This window comes from Gadus morhua, chromosome 21 (genome assembly GCF_902167405.1).
Source record: "Gadus morhua chromosome 21, gadMor3.0, whole genome shotgun sequence".
In the NCBI taxonomy this organism is placed as follows: Eukaryota; Metazoa; Chordata; class Actinopteri; order Gadiformes; family Gadidae; genus Gadus; species Gadus morhua.
The window spans coordinates 5316834-5336833 of NC_044068.1; the positions used below are offsets into that span (position 1 = coordinate 5316834).

Genomic DNA, 20000 nt, shown 5'->3' on the forward strand with positions numbered 1-20000 from the left:
TGGTGTGTGTGTGTATGAGTGCACGTACGCTTAAGTGTATGTCTGTGTGTGTGTGTGCGTGTTATTGTTAATATGAGTTTTACCATGCATTGTTTGTCCATAGTGATGCTTCCCCAATTAAAACTTAACTAGGCATGTTTCTTTGTCTATGCATAAAAAACAACAAGAGTATTCATAGAAACACAGCGCAAGGCTCAAGTGGATTACCTTTCTGATGAATACACAAATAATTGCACGCATTGTTTCATATTAACATCTACCCTTCGTTCACGCCGGGAGATACGTACAGCACAACAGACAAACCGAGTCGGTTTTTGGCGTTTCGGAGCATCACAAAATGTTCTCTCTGCGTGCCTCACCTCCTCTTGTGTCTCCTGCATCCTTGTCGAACAGAACAGTCTTCAACGTTCACAGCTTTTGTAAGAAAAAAAAACAACAACATTGACACAAGCCCCTTGTGATAGAAAAACAACGGAAACCCTCTCTGAACACACGCTGAACGGCCGCCAGTCTCAACTTCCTGCCATGGCAGGAAGTGACAGTCTGCCCACGCTGTCCCCCCCTTCCCTTCCCCTAAAGAATCACCGACCCCCCAAATGAAGTCCTCCTCTCCTGAAATGTGTTTGCAGTGGCACTCTGCAGCATCGGCATCCGTCATCATTATAAAGTCCCCCCCGAAACCGTGAGACTAAAACCACACGATACATCACTGGCTGCGACGCCGCCGCTGCCATCTCCGGGACGACGTTCCCATGGCAACGCAGCCCCATTCATCGGGAAACGACAGAAGCTACTATTGTTCTCGCCCGTTCACGTACACCTGCCGCCGGTGGCGGCGGCGAGGACAACAGGAGCATGTGTCAGAACCATTGTGGTAGCCCCGCCCCCTGCATCCCCCCCACATCCCCCCCCCCCCCCCCCCCGCACCCCCTCCCCCTCCCAGCCTACCCGTGACATCGTTCTCTAAACCTGCACTGTGTGACTTTTCCATCGCAGCTATTCATGCCGTAAACATGCGAGACCTAGAAAGTTTCTCACTGATCCCACCCGGCCATCCGTGAGGCGATCCACCCTCCACATGTTTCTCTGTGAGTCGTTTGACTCAAGCTATGGGAAGCAGTAAGACGGCTTTAACTGAAGCTGCAAGTCCAGCCAGTAGAGGCTGCTAATGGGAACCACCGACATGGTGCAGGTTTAAATGGACCTCAAAGCGCTGTACCATTAGGCCTAACGTTCACATACTGACGGCGGTGTCAACCATGCAATCCAACAGCCAGCTCGTCGGGAGCAGTCAGGGTGAGGCGTCTAGCTCAGGGACACCTCGACACTCGACCAGGAGGAGCTGGGGATTAAACTAGCAATCTTCGCGGTGACCCCGCCGACCCGCTCAACCTCCTGAGACACATGCCGCCCCTTGAACATTTCTTCCCGTTCTAATCGTCCCGCACGACACGACAGAACCATTTCTCTATTCCAATCTAAGCAGAGGTAGCAGCGGAGGCAGCACGAGTCGTGAAGTGAGGAGAAACTTTGCTGTACTGTTGCCACCTCGGCAACAAACACCCACACACAGAGGTCTCAGCCAGCCGGGATCGGCGGGGAAAACGCTGTAACGGGGGCAGCGACCGCAAAACAAAGCTTGTCGGTCAACACACTCGGACACGTGAACCGGAGGCAGCACAATTGGAGGCAGTTCCGTCTCGAAACGACTGTTAGAACTGAGGAATGGCTTTTCCATTCCGACAACGGCTGCAGATTGCGGGGCGGACGGTGACTGGCTAGGCGTGAAGGTCATCTCCGCCGGGTGGGCTTTGAAGATCCGCCAGCAAAAGTCAACAAGGGCTCCCACCTCTCCTGTGTCTCTGTCTGGCGGACGCACACACATGCGCGTGAACACATGCGCATACACACACACACACATGATCATATACACAGAAACGATCACTCATACACAAACACACACACACACGATCTTGCACACACATACGATCATACACACAAACACACATGCAAGAGCACACACACATACACACACACACGCTCACACACGCATACCAACGATCGTACACACACACACACACGATCATTGATTCCATGAAACACTAATGTATACAAACACACATGCAAGAGCACACACACATACACACACACACACACACACACACACACACACACACACACACACACACACACAAGAGCATGCAACCAAAGACAAACCCTTACACACACACACTCTCGGTCATGCACACACAAACACACACACAGACACACACTCACAGACATTACCATTAGTCATTTAAAAGAGGATGTGACTGTTTGTCGTCCCCCTCCCCCAGCCACCAAAGGCAACCCCCCCACCCCCACCCCAACACACACACCCAGTACCTCCAAGGCCGTGGTTGCCAGCAGGGATTGTGTGTGTGCGTGTTCGAATCGGCACATGTTCAACCCCAGCAGATGGTAGCTTCACTGGCCCAGGCCGTCCTCCACCAGCCAGCAAGCCTTCCAGCGCGCCCTCCCCTCCCTCCCCTCCCTCCCCCCATCTCTCCTCTCTCTCCTCAGTTAGCCTAACCGGCTTTCTGCATCACTTCGCTGCGTTGACGTCATTCTCTCCATGGATTACGTCTCTTCCACACAACCTACTTTCCCCGAAGCTGGTCAACAGCTCCGAGTCACAAAAATGCCTGATTTCGCGAACGAAAAAGCCACTTTTTGAAGGTGTTGGCCCAGCTGATGATGTTTATTTTGATTACACTCGGGTCCCTCCCAGTGTTGAAAAAAACGCTGATGAATCAACGGACATGGCAACACAACACATACGGCATAAACATAGAGACTATAGAATGCACACTGATTCTTTTTTTTCGTAAAGTTTACAAACACACACACACACACACACACACCCCCATACAGAGACCCACATTCTGAAATCCTTGCCTGGTAAAAATTGGCAAAATGAGCCCAGGGTTGATGCAATCGAATGATAGGACGGGCCCTTTCCTTTAAATAGCCCGTTCACAAAGGGCCCCGGTTTGTGTTCATGTTTCCCTGAAGCGCTGCATTTCCTCTCTTTGTGATGTGGAGAGGGGGGAAAGTGTTTCTGCCTCCATCAAAGATTCAGAAATCAATCATCAGTTTCCTCTACAAAACTCCTCCAGGAGTTTTGCGGTACAATTTTAGGTACAAGGTTTTGACAAATGAGACATCTGCCATTCCAGCCGGGCAAACATTACACACACAACGGCTTCCAAACGCACCCGCACGCACGCCAGCACTACCCACGCACGCATGCACACTGAGACATAAACACACTCGCACGCACGCATGCACATACACACTTACGAACGCATCCACACGTATGCATAAACAAACACGTGCGTAAGTGTGTGTGCGCACACATGCGCACACACTTACGCACGCATTCACACGTAGACATAATACACACACACACACGCGCTAACACACTCATGCATGCTCACAAGCAACCGACTGCCTACACACAGTGTAGCGCACTGCGGGCACTTTGAGTCTAATTGGTTTCAGAATGAGATTGGTTTCAGTACGAAATCCCCGCCATTTATATTTAGACGATTAAAGCTGGGAAAAACACAGAAAAATACTGGCTCATGACATACCTCTTGGTGGATCTGCCCGCCTGCATGCAAAGCGTCATGCAGATGACCCTTATCGTATTTGCGGGTGAATAAATTGTGGTGGAGTGTGGAATATATTTTCATTTATAAATGCCAAGCCTAATGGATGCCGGGAGAGAATTGGCTGGTGTGTATGTGTTTGTGTGTGTGTGTGTGTGTGTGTGTGTGTGTGTGTGTGTGTGTGTGTGTGTGGTTGTGTGTCTGTGAGTCCCGTGTTAATGCCCCTGGTGTCCGTGCAGTTTTGTGTGTGTGTGTATGTCCTCGTGTTCACTCAAACTCACTCCTTTATCTGTAAAATTCGTTATTCTTGTCTTTTGTAATTCCGAACATGCATCGTGTGTTCTCCTGGCAAGCCTCTGTGAACCTGAAGATCCATGATGCATGACCCTGTCGGTATTCATGGGAGTACTGGGGGGGAAAGTGTGTGTGTGTGTGTGTGTGTGTGTGTGTGTGTGTGTGTGTGTGTGTGTGTGTGTGTGTGTGTGTGTGTGTGTGTGTGTGTGTGTGTGTGTGTGTGTGTGTGTGTACTGGGTATTGCGCCACCGTCCCACTCTCTGACTCGCCCCGAGGCGCCGGACATGTGTGATGGAAGAAGGTGAGACTCTAATGGTGTTGGTGCTCGCATGAAGCAAAGCTGCTAATGTGAAGAAGGATGGTGTGAGAGTACACCAGTTCGCCTGTGTGTGTGTGTGTGTGTGTGTGTGTGTGTGTGTGTGTGTGTGTGTGTGTGTGTGTGTGTGTGTGTGTGTGTGTGTGTGTGTGTGTGTGTGTGTGTGTGTGTGTGTGTGCATCCGTGTGTGTGTGTGTGTTTGTTTGTTCATGCATGAGTCCGTGTGTTCAGTTATTTCCGAGATAGGTGGGCTGCTAATGGCGTGATGAGCCAGTATTGTGAATAATAATAATAATGAAAGCTAGCTTGTTTTGCATCGCACCTTTTAAAAGCACGAAGGTTAGCGAGTGCCCTAGCGAGCACAATTAAAACTAAAACATAAACAGCAGGCCCCCTTTTGACAATCGGAGGCCAGAGGTAGAGGAAGCGGAGCAATCAATAAATACAAAATTAGTTATTGTATTTTTGCATTTTTTATATTCTTATTCAAAGAGGGCGATAAGACGTTGACATTTGGATTCTCTTTTCGAGAACGATCTGGCAAAAATACGAGATAACAAGAGAGGATTCGAACCAATTAAAATGAGGCTTTTTGTGTATATGTATGCATTTATATAGATATATGTATATGTATTTACAGATGGGTGGTGTAGTGTTGTGTGGTGCGGGTGGTGTAGTGTTGTGTGGTGCGGGTGGTGTAGTGTTGTGTGGTGCGGGTGGTGTAGTTTTGTGTGGTGCGGGTGGTGTAGTGTTGTGGGGTACGGGTGGTGTAGTGTTGTGTGGTGCGGGTGGTGTAGTGTTGTGTGGTACGGGTGGTGTAGTGTTGTGTGGTGCGGGTGGTGTAGTGTTGTGTGGTGCGGGTGGTGTGGTGTTGCGTGGTGTTGTGTGGTACGGGTGGTGTAGTGTTGTGTGGTGCGGGTGGTGTAGTGTTGTGTGGTACGGGTGGTGTAGTGTTGTGTGGTGCGGGTGGTGTAGTGTTGTGTGGTGCGGGTGGTGTAGTGTTGTGTGGTATGGGTGGTGTAGTGTTGTGTGGTGCGGGTGGTGTAGTGTTGCGTGGTACGGGTGGTGTAGTGTTGTGTGGTGTTGTGTGGTACGGGTGGTGTAGTGTTGTGTGGTACGGGTGGTGTAGTGTTGTGTGGTGCGGGTGGTGTAGTGTTGTGTGGTGCGGGTGGTGTAGTGTTGTGTGGTACGGGTGGTGTGGTGTTGCGTGGTGTTGTGTGGTACGGGTGGTGTAGTGTTGTGTGGTACGGGTGGTGTAGTGTTGTGTGGTACGGGTGGTGTAGTGTTGTGTGGTGTGGGTGGTGTAGTGTTGTGTGGTACGGGTGGTGTAGTGTTGTGTGGTATGGGTGGTGTAGTGTTGTGTGGTATGGGTGGTGTAGTGTTGTGTGGTGCGGGTGGTGTGGTGTTGCGTGGTGTTGTGTGGTACGGGTGGTGTAGTGTTGTGTGGTGCGGGTGGTGTAGTGTTGTGTGGTGCGGGTGGTGTAGTGTGGTGCGGGTGGTGTAGTGTTGTGTGGTGCGGGTGGTGTAGTGTTGTGTGGTATGGGTGGTGTAGTGTTGTGTGGTACGGGTGGTGTAGTGTTGTGTGGTGCGGGTGGTGTGGTGTTGCGTGGTGTTGTGTGGTACGGGTGGTGTAGTGTTGTGTGGTGCGGGTGGTGTAGTGTTGTGGGGTACGGGTGGTGTGGTGTGGTGTTGTGTGGTGTTGTGTGGTACGGGTGGTGTGGTGTTGTGCGGTGCGGGTGGTGTGGTGTTGTGCGGTACGGGTGGTGTGGTGTTGCGTGGTGTTATGCGGTGAGCTGCGGTGCGGCCGTGCACCTTGCCCTCCCCACCCCTCTCGTCCCGCGGGGCTCCTGTTGGGTGTGACCTCCGGCAGCAGGCCGGGGGCTGGAGGTGTGCGGCCCGGAGGCTGGGCCACTCACCCCCTGCCCCGGGCGGGCAGACGGGGCTCAGCCCGGCGCTGATGGGGGCGCTGCGAGCTGCCAGACACACACCGCAGAGAGCCCAGTGGTGCTCATGCCTGGACACACACACGCTCACGACCACGTCGGCACAGGCAAGGTGGAGGTCTCGCTCTCACTCGCCCTCTCTCTCTGTCGCTCTCTCTCTCTCTCTCTCTCTCTCTCTCTCTCTCTCTCTCTCTCTCTCTCTCTCTCTCTCTCTCTCTCTCTCTCTCTCTCTCTCTCTCTCTCTCTCTCTCTCTCTAAGATTCAAAGGGCTTTACTGGCTTGTAAAACATACATTTCCATTGCGAAAGCGCTCAAAGTAAAAAGTTAATTGCATAACATACAAAATAATCGTGTAAAATATGTAAATGTCTGAAAAGACAATGTAATACACTGTATGATTTCATAATGAGGAGTTTGGCTGGTCACACCATTTCTGTGGACTAGGCCGTATAATGACATGTCTTTACCCCTCTCTCTCCTCTGAACATGGACGGTCACAGTAAAGTTTCTCTCTCTCTCTCTCTCTCTCTCTCTCTCTCTCTCTCTCTCTCTCTCTCTCTCTCCCGTTCTCTTTATTATTGCAGCAGTAGGGCCCTAGGGATTGGGAGACTCATGTCTCTGTGTGGTTATCTGTTCTTTTCATGTTGTAGTTACCCTTTATCTCCGGCGGCGAGGCTATTAATGCAGAGTGTGGCGAGTCACGTACATTCCCAGGTTCCCTGGAAAATATATCATAATAACATGAATAATATTCATAATAGAATAATGCCGGAACCAGGCGCACGCACGGAAACTGTAATGTGTTTAGAGATGATCGGAGTGCGCCCACCATATACAAGCCATAATCGCTTCTGAACTTTGAATTACCTCAAAAAGCATAATAATAGAATTAAGTGTCTTTTTTTTTGGTTTCACAGCCTCCTTAAGAGGGAAGGCGAGATGCATATGCTCTTATTGGAGCGAAAGCCTTGGTTCCATCCCACTACTAATATCGTTAGGAGAGGAGGCTCTCTGTGAGGTGATTTCCCAGTGTGTTGCTGTTGTGGATGCTTAGGTGTTGCCTTGTACATAAGCATCCTGTCTTGGCTCGCAACCACGGAGATCTCCAGGGTCAATGACAGGGGTGATGAGGAGCTTTTGCCTTCCAAAGGCCTGCATCGATAATTCAAAAGGAGTGTGTTTCTTTGACGGTTGACACCTGTTCGGTGCCTCTGTACTCCTCACACTGGCACAGCCTTTCAGAAACCGTCGCAGTTGTAGTTTCGCTGTTTGACCTTCTCCTTCCTTGGCTATGCTCGAGCTCATGCTAACGAACAGGCATGCATCCGTAGCAGGGGTTTGATGTAAACGTTCCTGCATTTTGTTTAGACCATCGCAGACAAACACATGCATTCACGTGCACACACACACACACACACACACACACACACACACACTCAGAGTAGCGTGATTGATGGTGGACGCTACAGTTTGTGAGATACTTGTGTGTGTTTGGGGTGCAGTCTACTTCATGAGCGATCGGGAAACGCCACGAGCAATCGGAAACCCGTAGGAATGTCCGTTTGACCTATTCCGTGATTTTGTGTGTGCGTGAGACGTGTGAGCCACAGCAGCACCCTGTTGAGTGTGTAACTCCTTTTTACCCGGGATCAGGAGTAGTTTCCGGTGCCGATCTAGTGTTCCACTCCTCCTCATGCAGAAGATATTTCCCAGAGTGTTTTGTCCGTTTCTTTTCCACCGGAGCTGTCCAGCTACTCTGACTACACCCCAAGAAAGCCAACGGCCACTTATCTTTCCTGTACACAAAATACCGTCGATTTACAGCAATACTGGCTCTTTTTCACAATTTATAGCCGGATTATAAAAAAAAAACGACAGGAGAGCTCCGGTGTGGGGAGACAGCAGGAGTTAGGGAAAAAAAGGAAGAAAAATGGTTTTGAAATATGCATGAGTAGACATATGCAGAGATGAATGTCTCTCTCTCTCTCTCTCTCTCTCTCTTGCTCTGTCTCTCTCTGTCCCCCTCTCTGTCTCTCTGTCTCTCCGTCTCTCCGTCTCTCCGTCTCTCCGTCTCTCTCTCTCTCTCTCTCTCTCTCTCTCTCTCTCTCTCTCTCTCTCTCTCTCTCTCTCTCTCTCTCTCTCTCTCTCTCTCTCTCCCTCGCTGAAGAACGGGACACTACAGAGCGGCTGTCAGAGCAGCAGGAGACTGGGAAAGTATTGACTCGCAGAAGCAATCGGGTAATGCTTCCCACTGTCTAGCGGCTAATGGTGTAGATTTGGTTTGGCACTCTCACCGCAGACCTGTTGGCAAGGGCCTAACGTGGCCGTCGAGAGGGGAGGGGGGGCTGACAGTTGGGTGGGGTTCGTGGGACAGGAGTTGAGTTGACTGCCACTGGGAATGAAAACTAATTTGGGTTTGATGGCTTGTTTCTTTGTTAAGTATTATGAGGTATTATTCTTAAAAAAAAAAAAATATGATTTTTTGGTCTTGGCGAGGAATAAAATCGTACAATGTTATGTTAGATTGATGCTTCTTGTTTTCGTGATTTACCTAAACTTACTCCGCTAAGACAAAAATCGTGAAAAGAGAAACCCTTAAAAAAAAAGGACTATTTTAGACTATTCTAAATTGGTTAGCGTGAGTTAAGTTGATTAGCATCAAGCAAATATATTCAGAAAATAATTGAAACATTGATTATCCTTAATGAAAATAATAAAATATGCCGCGGCTAACACTGACATTGTTTTGTCAACGCACAATATATGAAAACTCTCAGAAGGTAAAATTGGAATTGATTTTGCGATCAAATCTGTGTGTGTAAATAATCACCCAGGAGGGTGGATCTATAATCCGGGGAATGGTTCGAGCACATTAAGCATGGCTGGTGAAGTCAGACGGCAAGTCATACGCCAAGAGGTAGTCCTCACTGTGCCGTTGTCTTTGCTCATCTTTGTATTTTACAACATGATTCATGGCTTTGTCCTAATGCCTGTTATTCATCCTAATGCCTGGAGATTAACGCACGCTGCAAGCCGGGGTTTGGATGTCTTTAGGCATTAATCATTCTTACTAGGGTTGCACTTCAGCCTTGATACATTCAATATATATATATATATATATATATATATATATATACACATATGTATATATATTTCATGATGCGCAAAGTTTATGAAGGACAATACGATAATCAATTGTTAAATTTTTCGGTCCAGTCTTACACTGCTATTTGGCTTTAGAAAGATAAAGTAGAAGTTCTACCCCACTATGTCTTGCATCTATTTGTTAATTATAATTTAACCTAATGTGCCTGTTTCCCTGTTTGCTAAAAAAGCAGAGAAGGTCAAAAGACTGAATGAATGCCTTTTATTGTGACTATACAGTACAATGAGATTAAAAGCATCTCCTTCCCAGTGCATACACATGTAGAATATAAAAATACAGAGGTATTTTACAGATATAAACATGGAGAGGTATGTGCATGGGTCGGGCCTTTTAGCTCGAGAGACCAGGAAAGGGTTCCACGGGGTATACATAGGAATGGGGAAAAGACGATTACACACAAGGAATCATTGAATTACCGTCGTTATCCGATCAGTCATACAATGGTTGTTTTGTTAAAAACGCCACATCATTCAAGGTGCAACCATTTTCAGAGGTTTGCAGTGGCAATGGTTTGGGATTCATGCATGCTTAGGACCCCTGAGTGTATTGTTAAGGGATTACAGGATTTTGGCGACGGTATTTCAGAAGGACAGAGAGGCACTCCATCAAACAGACGTTTTTCTATCGTATGAAGAAACCTAGTCACATCCACAGCCACACACTCACAAACGTGCAAACACAAACACACAAACACAAGCTTATGTACACTCAGAGCCACACTCACATAAACAGAGACACACAAACACACCCGGGCGTTTGTGTTTTTTTCTGTGTGTGTTTGTGTGTGTGTGCGACTGCTGCGATTAGATAAGAAGACCGTCTCCTTTCCAGATGTCTCCCCCGCTCTTCCAGAAAGTGCTGACACACCAAAGCCCTCCCAGACAGTCTGGAGAGGAAACGTCTGTGTCCCCCCCCTCTCCAGGGACATCTCTCCCGCTTCACGCCACACCGCCACACGCACAAAGGATAGAAAGAAATCGGAAAAAAGGAGAGATCGAAATTAAAGATCCCGACTCTTCTTCCTCGTGTAGATCTTGTCTATCTATCGGCGTTGGCCCGTTCCCGGTTCTAATTATTCGAGTTGGAACAAACTAATTGTAGTGTTGCTGTGAAATGTAAAAAACAATTAACGGGACTCATGCTTCCTTTGAGTGACACGCCCACGACGTGATTGACAGCGGATGAGCGAATGGAACGTCAAACGGCGGTAAACAGACCGTAGGGAACGGCGGCAGGCTTGGGTTCACACGCATTGAGAACTCGGTGTGGAGCGTTCGACGATTCGAGTTATCAGTTTGAAAACGAGTCAACGAGGAACGGTCAAGTAAATCATAGAAGAATACTCAAATAGAAGAATACTTTCGAATACATTATATTTGATCTTGACATGTATTCTGGCCGATATTTGGATTGAGACATATCCAGGGCCGCTGCTGGCCGTTTCGGTTCCCTATGTGAGCGGGGGGGGGAGCCCCCTTTTTATGTATTAGGTAAAAACATCTAATTTGCCGAAATTGAGTGATAGGTTATACAATTAAGAACAAACAACGGTGGGCCTCTTCATAACTAATTTACATAATTTTTTAATTCAATAATGTATTTATTTATTTTTTACAAACCTTAATTTTTGGCGCCCCCTCAGGTACTTGGTGCCCTAAGCACTCTGCATATAGGGAGCGGCGGGCCTGGACATATCGTTACATTCAGTCATGCATCATTGAGAGAAGCAGCAGCATTGAGCCATCATTTGGACAATAGTTCAATACTACTGGCGAATGTTTCAACACCCGTTCGTAAACAATTTCAAAATGTCCTCAATGAATTCAAACCGCTGTTTGAGATTTGTATCCCGCTAGCTACACAACCCTCAAAAGCAGGTCAACAACTCTTTGACCGACCTGAACTACAGTGTGGGTATCCCGCACATGGACTGAGTCAAGCAGGGATAAAAACAGGCTTTCGACATGTGTACATTGCAAGACAAAATGTATTTGCACACATCGGTGTGCCAGAAAAAAATCTGAACAAGACCAAAGGAAAGCCAACGTTCTCTCCGGGCTGGATCCTGTCTCCTCTGGCTGCGATCAACGCTGTGGATTTCAAAACGACAGGCCAAGGGTTCACTGGGTTCAAGGGTTCATTGTTCGGAGGCGGGAGTCAGTCCTCGGCGGTATCCAAGCACCGTCGAGAACGTCTTTGACTTCCCCTCCCTTCTTCCTGTTCTTCTTCCTTCGCGCGTTCAATTCCCCGTGTCTGAATCTGACGTGCTGTTTTTTGTTTGCCATTATCTCTCGGCCAAACCCAACACGATAATGTCACTCGGGAACGCTCAGATGAACAGATTTGCGTGGCGCCGTCTGTTTTATTTTGTGTGTGTTTTTGTGAATTATTGTGTAGTTTCTTTATTTCTTTATTTATTTTATTGTGCTGAGGCAGGAGTGAATCGCAGAATAGGCGCCTGATTCAGAGCCATCGCAGCAGCCGGCGTCATAAAGGAATCGGATTTTCACATTCCGAGACAGGCCGAGCCTCGCAAATAGAGTTTGCAGAGCAAATTAGATTAGCAGTGATGGATATTTTGTAAGCTACTTCTCCATTTTTTAACGGTTCGCCTGAGATAGACAATGTTTGTGTGAGACTTTCTGTGTGCACCCGTGCTTATGTCCGTGCATGTTTGCGTGCGTTGTTATGTACCTATGTCTGTGAGACTTTCTGCGTGCATGTGTGCTTGCGAGTCTGTGTTTGTGTGTTGTTGTGTATCCATTTGTGTGAGACATTCTGAGTGCGTGTGTGTGTGCGTGTCTGTGTGTTTGTGTAGTCGTGTATCTACGTGTGTGAGTGTGAATGTCTATAGATTTTCTTGATATGCGTGCCGCGTTTTCGAGAAAACCCGATCAGCAGTTATTGTTAACCAAAGTTTTCCGTTAACAAACCCCTCCCCCTTGGGGATTAACTTTCTCCCCCAGCTTCATCTTCCTCCAACTATACTCATTTTAATAATGCTAGGATCCGCCTCCTCCCCCTTCTTACCCAGCATGCACCTGCGCTGTCCTTCTCACGCCGCGATGCGTTAAGCAGAGGATGCAGTTTGTGCTTCAAATTTGCTGATTTTCTCCAATGTGTGTGTGCAAACATACACACACACACTTGCATACGCACACACGCCTTTAAACGCACACACACACACACACATACACTTGCATACGCACACACGCATTTATGCACACACACACACACACACACACACACACACACACTTGCATTCAAACACACACGCACTTGCACACACTCACACACATTCAAACTCTCCAAACGCCTCACATGAGGACAGTAGGTCTGCTTCCCAGACTGTGGTTGTGATGCTGCTTTGGATGCAGTACTGGGACGCAGACGGCTTCACTGCTGGCCGTTTTGAACGGACAGCGCGAACCCGTGACCTTATTTCCTGTTCCTTGTTGGTATTAGCATATTGTTTGTGTGTGTGTGTGTTTGTGTGTGTCTGATCAGCATGTGTTGTGTTGCCTCTGTGTTGCAGCGTTAAAGAAAGGGCGTTTCTGGATCACGCCCGACCCCTACCACAACGATGACAACATCCAGATCGGACGCGAGGTCAAGATATCGTGTCAGGTACGGTGGAAGCAGCCCTGGGGATACGGTGACTCATCACTTACACACACACAAGCATACACACACAGACATACACACACAGACATACACACACAGACATACACACACATGCCTACACACACACACTATACACAAACGCACTCATTCAAACACACACACAAACACGTGCCCATGCACACACAGGTATTCAAGCACAAACACCCACACACACCCTCTTAATAGCCCTTCATCAACAAATCATCACGTCTGTGACTCATGCACGGTCTGACCGGCAATGACAGAAACAAATACCTCCTCATGACGAATCATTGCTAAAAAACAACAACATCTTATTCTACTCGTATCATCTTGTTTGCAATACACACACACGCACACCCATACGCAAACACACACACACACATGCGCGCAAATACACACACACACACATACACACACACACACAATCGCACACACATGCATAACGTGAACACACACAAAATCACACGCACATGCATAACACAAACACCCCCCCCCCCCCCACACGCACACACACATACACACACACATACACACACACATACACCCACACACACACACACACACACACGCGTCCTCCCCCCACCCCCACCGCGCGCCCCCCAGGTGGAGGCCACGCCCCCGGAGGAGCTGATGTTCAGCTGGCTGAAGAACGGCCGCGCCCTGCGCAGCTCGGAGCGCATGGTCATCACGCAGACGGACCCCGACATCTCCCCCGGGACCACCAACCTGGACATCATCGACCTCAAGTTCACCGACTTCGGCACCTACACCTGCATGGCGGCACTGCGGGGCGGCGGCATCCCCGAGATCAGCATCGACGTCAACATCTCCTCCACTACTGGTGAGTCTCACAGACCCCCCCCCCCCCCCCCCCCCCCCCCCTCCTCTTCGAAACTCCGCCCCCTTCGCTACCCCCCGCACCCGCCGTCCCCTCGTGTCGCTGAAACACACACACACTCACCCGGAGACTCCCTTGGCTGAATATGTTTGATGTTCTCACACACACACACAGAAGTAATCAAATTCCTACGCGGTGCTTATTGTTTTTTCCTGGTTTGCACTTCCATGCATAACGTGGCCGTTTTACCACGGCCATACATATGAGCTCACCAAAATGTGATCGGAATATTCCGGAGGCTTCAGTTTCTGAAGTACTTCCACCACCGCCACTACGGGTTTTCATGATGCCCCGCCTCCGATGAAAGCATGATTTGAAATTCGAAAAAAACATCTCAACTCCAGCCTTGGGAGTTGAAGTGGCCCCTTCATTTGAGAGTTGCGCGTAAATATATCTGATGATATTACAACACAAGTTAATGGCCTCACGTTGAGTGGATCCCGTGAAGCGAAACCCTTAACTCATCTGTCAAAATAATCGGACACGTAACATCCATTCTGTGTATGCCCGTCCATCTAATATGGCCGCCGTCGTGGCTAACATTTGCATATGAAACATTGGGCATGTGAATGGCTCGCTTAAATATCGACTGTCATCCTGCACTGGTGACAATAGCATCCAGTTGACAGTTGAGGGGGAGAAGTAGCGATAGCAGCTAGCGTTGGTGCATTAGCCTTGGTCAGAACAAAACATAGCCTCTTTTTGCTTTTAATGTGGAAGTGTGGGCTGTTTTTGTTGTGGATTCAACAAGTTAAGAAATTGTACAGATATTTGTACTTGGGGTGATTACCTGGAGTAATATAAGTAATATTTTATACGAGAGGTAGAACTTTTAGTTGTTAGGAATATGAAATATGAATATTATATTTGGCTAATTATCAGAACCGAGAAAGGAATTAATTGAAATGCCATTGGAAAAGTTTTACTTTCAAACAACCGTTCGGTTGTATTAAATTAAAAATAATGGACAACCTTTTCTTCCATTGTGTAACTAGTTATGTAGAAAATGATTAGAGTGCTTCATTCACCTAGCCCAAACCAATAGCTATTCATGTTTTTAATCCGTTCTGGTTGAAAATAATAGATTTCAGATGTTGTATCTCGTTGTATTCTATCACCTGGTCTCTTTGGGATTGGAATTTTTGAATTGAATGTTGGATGTAATTGTTCAGGTAAACTGTGTCGATGAGTGTTAGGCCAATCAATGAGCACTTAGTGTGCGATAATACTCTGCTGTCACTTTATATTAAGTCGAAACCCATCATTCCCAACAGGGAAGAGAACATTATTAAATCTAGACCACAAAATGGACAGCATCATTAACTCTTCTGTGTGCCGGTAAAGTCTTGAGTGTTGGAAATTTATGACAGTTATTTTTTTTGGAGGGGGTAAATTATGGTGTTGATGGGGGGGGTAAATTATGGTGTCTCAATCACACCTTTGGTGTGATTGAGTGATTTTGGTTCAATAATTAAAGAGCAGGTTTGAAGCAGGCATCTTGCTCAACCTGCTCTCACAAGAGGTCAATAAGGAGTGTGACATGGTTCCTTATTGGCATTCATGCACTATATACTATGAAACTAAAAAATATGATCTTCAATACCTGGATTTCTATAAATAAATCTTGGTAACACTTTACAAATGTGTTGATGTTACAATATAACATACTAGATGTTTTTTACCATACATATATCACGTTTATTTTGGCAATGCATACCTTGATTGTTTGCACTCCTGCTCTATTTGCCCAGGCAGCGTGCCTCGCTCTTGGGTTGGGTCCTCAAACGGCTCGGTGAAAGCTGTATTTATTATTAGATAATCCCTTTGATAATCCCTCTGTTAAAAAGCAGGGGGATCAATCGTGCCTGGCGGATTGTTTCCTCATTATCCCGTAAGTGGTGCAGCTTTCCTTTTAGAGGAGAGACTGGAGGTGAGGGCGAGAAACAAACACAAATGAGCCCCAAATAAGAAAAAAGACATACACGCATTCAAATCTGACGAGAGAGGGAGGAGGATCTGAACCGAATGAACCGTCAGATTCCTCCAATCTTCTACCGAGTAGACGGGCTTCAAAAGGATTACCCCAAGCTTCAAAAGATATAGCGTCTTCCGTTTGTGATTGTAACAACGTTAAGAACAAATATAAGGAGAGAGTGCTGGTGAATTATCCTTCTGATGCTCTCCCCTGTAACGTCTTCTCAGCAGTCTTCCTGTTTTCCGGCCCGGTTGTCTCCGACCAAACACGTGTTCAGAAGCGCCTTTTACCTGCGAGAAGGCACCCGTTACAACATGGCCCGCGCCTGGCTTACCCTCTGACAGATCGATGCGCTGATTCAAAGTCCTGTACATCAGTGGCGAGGGGGTTTTGGCACGGCGACGCCAACGGGGTCCTGTGGATTTTTGGCTGGGCGCGTTCGCAGCCTGATTGGTTGGTGGTCGGTGGGTTGGGGTTAGACATAAGCCCTGCTTTTGTTCCTCTCCATGTTCTCCTGGCGGGACAAGGAGCAAGCAGCAATTAGAGGCCTCAATGGGAGCCTTCAGTGGGATGAGGGCGCAGGTCGTCCAGGGCTCCACGCTGGGACGTGGGGTAGGAGGCCCCGTGTCGCGGCCTCGTCTCCGTGTTACACGCGTCCCTGGATCATCCTGATTCAGCCTCTGGGCACCGTGTGGTGCTTGGAATGGGGAATGTTTCGTGTTGTGTTCTGGGGGGGGTTCAAACTTTTGATGAGCTCGGCTTCCCTGTAAAATCTGGCGATTATCCTGCCTTTTTCTTTGTTGTTTTACCGAACAGAGTTTGCCACGAGCAACACTCTGATGGCAGAATGCTTATTGGCTGAAGCATGCGTGTGTCTTCTTCAACACAACTCTAATGAGCAAAACATAATCTCAGTGATAATCCGAACACGCTCGACGAGAGTGTGAATTAGAGTTTGATTATCTATTTGTTTGCGAAGAAGATTGATAAAGGATTGCGAGCAGAAATGCTGGTTCCATCTGAAATGCAACCTCGTTGGAAAAAAGCCTAGCATATACCAGTGATTACCACTTCTACCAGTGGTAATCACTGGTATTATGACAGCAGACAAAACACACTCATTTCCCTACTATGAGACCACCGTCTAAAGTATGAAAATATGTGTGTTACGCGACACACGGGTCCATGCACAGTGTGCATGGACCCTTTAGTCATTCATGACACACATTATGGAGAAGTTGAGGTCTGAAATGGGGGAGATGCCCAGCTCCTTGCGAGTGGGTCTCATTCCTCATGGATTGCAGGAATATGTACAGTATGTGGGGAACCTCAGTAACCTGTGTCTTCCCAGGAGGCTGATAAATCCTTTTAGTGCTAATTCCTCCTCCATCTGCAAACCCACGTTCTCACTCTGACATACATACACTAATATGCACACACACACACACTCGCACAGACACACACATAAAAGCGCACACACACACGTACACACAAGCAAACACACACACACACACACACACACACACACACACACACACACACACACACACACACACACACACTGACGCAAACTCCCTCTCTGCTTTGAAACAAAGCCGTTTTACAAATCCTCAGATTTACTGCTCATTCACACACGTCAATGCATTAAAGAAATTGATTAATTGCTCAGTTGATACAAAATTAAAGATGAAAACGCACTGCACGGAGCTGCTCCGATAAACATTGCGTACATTTTTGTTTAAATTGAAATAATTGTTACTTTACATCCATTAACTGTTGATTAATAATTTGACACATTGACATAGCGCTTTTCAGGACACCTAGAACGCTTTTCATCTGGAGTTGATCTGTTTGGTATCATTTGTGGTCATAAAAAAATGACCTGTGTTTTTAAAAACCTGTGTTTGATTGGCTGTGCTGATGGGCCTCATGTTCTATGAGCCTTATCAGAAGAGTCATGGTGGATGGCCTTAATCATACTACACTACCGGGGTGGAGTGGGTACTCATGACCTACTGTAGGGTTAAGCATGGAGGGATAAAGTTATTACTGTGTTATTAATAATTAATCATTTCAAAGAGCCCAACAAGTAGGGGCAGCATGTTGCACCTTTTTGGAAGCCTTGATCTACTTTAGTATTTGTGTAGTTTGTGCTCGTGTGTGCTATGGCTACGGTTCACCTGCACATTTCACAGCAAATTAACTTGAAAAGAGATTCCAGCGCCCCATGAGCAAGATACCCTCGCGGCTGCTCTAAAGATGTACAAAGTGTTTAATGAGGACTGTTTCCCAGCCTGGGCTGGTAGAGGAGGCTGATTGCTATTATCGCCCTCTCTGCGTTCACTTTAACATCCTGAAGAGCTGTGTCCAGACTAGCAGGCTCCATGAAGAGGGAAAATGACACATAATTGACTGCTCTGGTAGAAAGGATGTTCAGAGTAGTGCAATCTCCCGGACCGCATATATATCTATATCTATGTATATATAGTGTTTCCCCTAGGATGCAAATTTTTTTTTGCGCTCACAAAGCGCACCCTGCCGGGAGGTTTCTATGTGTCTGCCGGCAACATACATACAGTACATTTGTGCACAGTAATGAGCAGAGGAAATATGGAGAGATTGAACATATTACAAGTATAATCTTTAAAACCATTATTTACATTTATTTAACAACAAATATATTATATCAACAACCACCCTATACAGTAAAATCACATAACACAAATACTACAACAATCAAAAAGGTCTGTGCCTCAAACCAATGGATCTTCCCACTCCGTCCCCTCTCCCCATCACAAAGGATGTAGTAGGGCCATAAAGAGGCCATGCCTCTATTGAACAAGTTTCGGGGCTCTAGAGTCAATAATGGCGACGCTACTGAAATTGTTGCTAAAAAAAAATTATGTTGACATTTTTGCCAAAAAGAAATTCCTTACCCTGCGTTCACACCAAAAGATGCAAAAAGTTGACGCGCGGCACGATCCCATTCAAAGTGAATGCAGAGACGCGTTGCTGCTTTGCTGCCGCAGCATTTGCTGCTGAGAAAACCGGCAGCAAAATTTGATTTGCGGCGCGTCAAAATCTGATTTGCAGCGCGGCGTGCCCGCTGCCGGGCACGGGCGGCGGGCGCGTTCACGTATTTTGCGGCACGTCAAATGCTGCTCGAGTTGAAATATTTCAACTTTTCGGCAGCAAACGCGTGATGACAGCCAATCTGCGTTCAACAGCGTTGCCACTGAGGCGTTGCCACTGAGTGACATGCCGTAACAGCCAATCAGTGTTACTCCCTTGGAGTGACCTAGAGTTCACTACCGTTACATTTACTTAGTAACTCGAAAAAACCCACAAATCAGCATTCTGTAGTGTAGTTGTGTTTACAGTTAAACTAAACTGTATGCTAAAGGTCTAGAAAACAACCCCAAACAAAACCCAGTTGGGCGCCAGGCAGCACCAGCCTTCCAGGCTCCGAATGGTCCTATGAACCCATAAACGACGGGCATTCCGACGTCTCTACCTCTTCCACAACAGGTAAACCTGCAATGCTCGTAATGTCGGCCATGGTTGTGAATGAATTCAGAAGCACCGCGGGCAAAACTTGCCGTGCCGCGAATCTTCCCGCGCTGCAAAACTGCGGCGCAGCAAAACTTTTGCTGCGCGTCAAAACCTTTGCTGCGCCGCAAAACTTTTGCGGCGCCGCAAAACTTGATTTGCTGCGCCGCAAAACTTCGGCGTCAACGCGTTCAGGCAGCAAATGCATCTTTTGGTGTGAACGCAGGGTTAAAAAATAAGTAGAAATATATATTTAAAAACGTAAGGTTGCAGTAAGACCATAAAGAGCCCATGCATATGGAAAACCTTTTGGGGATAGTCAATATTGGCAACGCTATCGAAATTGTTGCTAAAATAAAATATCCTTATAAATACAAAGAGATATATTTTTCAAAACTAAAGGTTGTAGTAGGACCATAAAGAGGCCATGCCTCTATGGAACAAGTTTTGGGTCCCCAGAATCAATAATGGCGATGCTATTATAATTGTACCATTGTGGTCGTTTTCAGTTTTGTAAGGAGATAAGAAGGAGCACCTCTCCTCTCCTACTTATTTTGCGTA

At 47.1% G+C, this 20000-nt stretch overlaps 1 protein-coding gene across 1 annotated transcript in view; it reads left to right on the forward strand.

Annotated features, from left to right (window-relative positions):
• LOC115534435 (MAM domain-containing glycosylphosphatidylinositol anchor protein 2) overlaps positions 1-20000 on the forward strand; it is a gene marked incomplete in the record, with an annotated part of 161336 nt that overhangs the window by 71090 nt on the left and 70246 nt on the right. Inside the window, 2 exon segments of the mRNA XM_030345420.1 lie at positions 12916-12999; positions 13621-13858. Coding sequence (XP_030201280.1) covers positions 12916-12999; positions 13621-13858 — 322 coding nt within the window.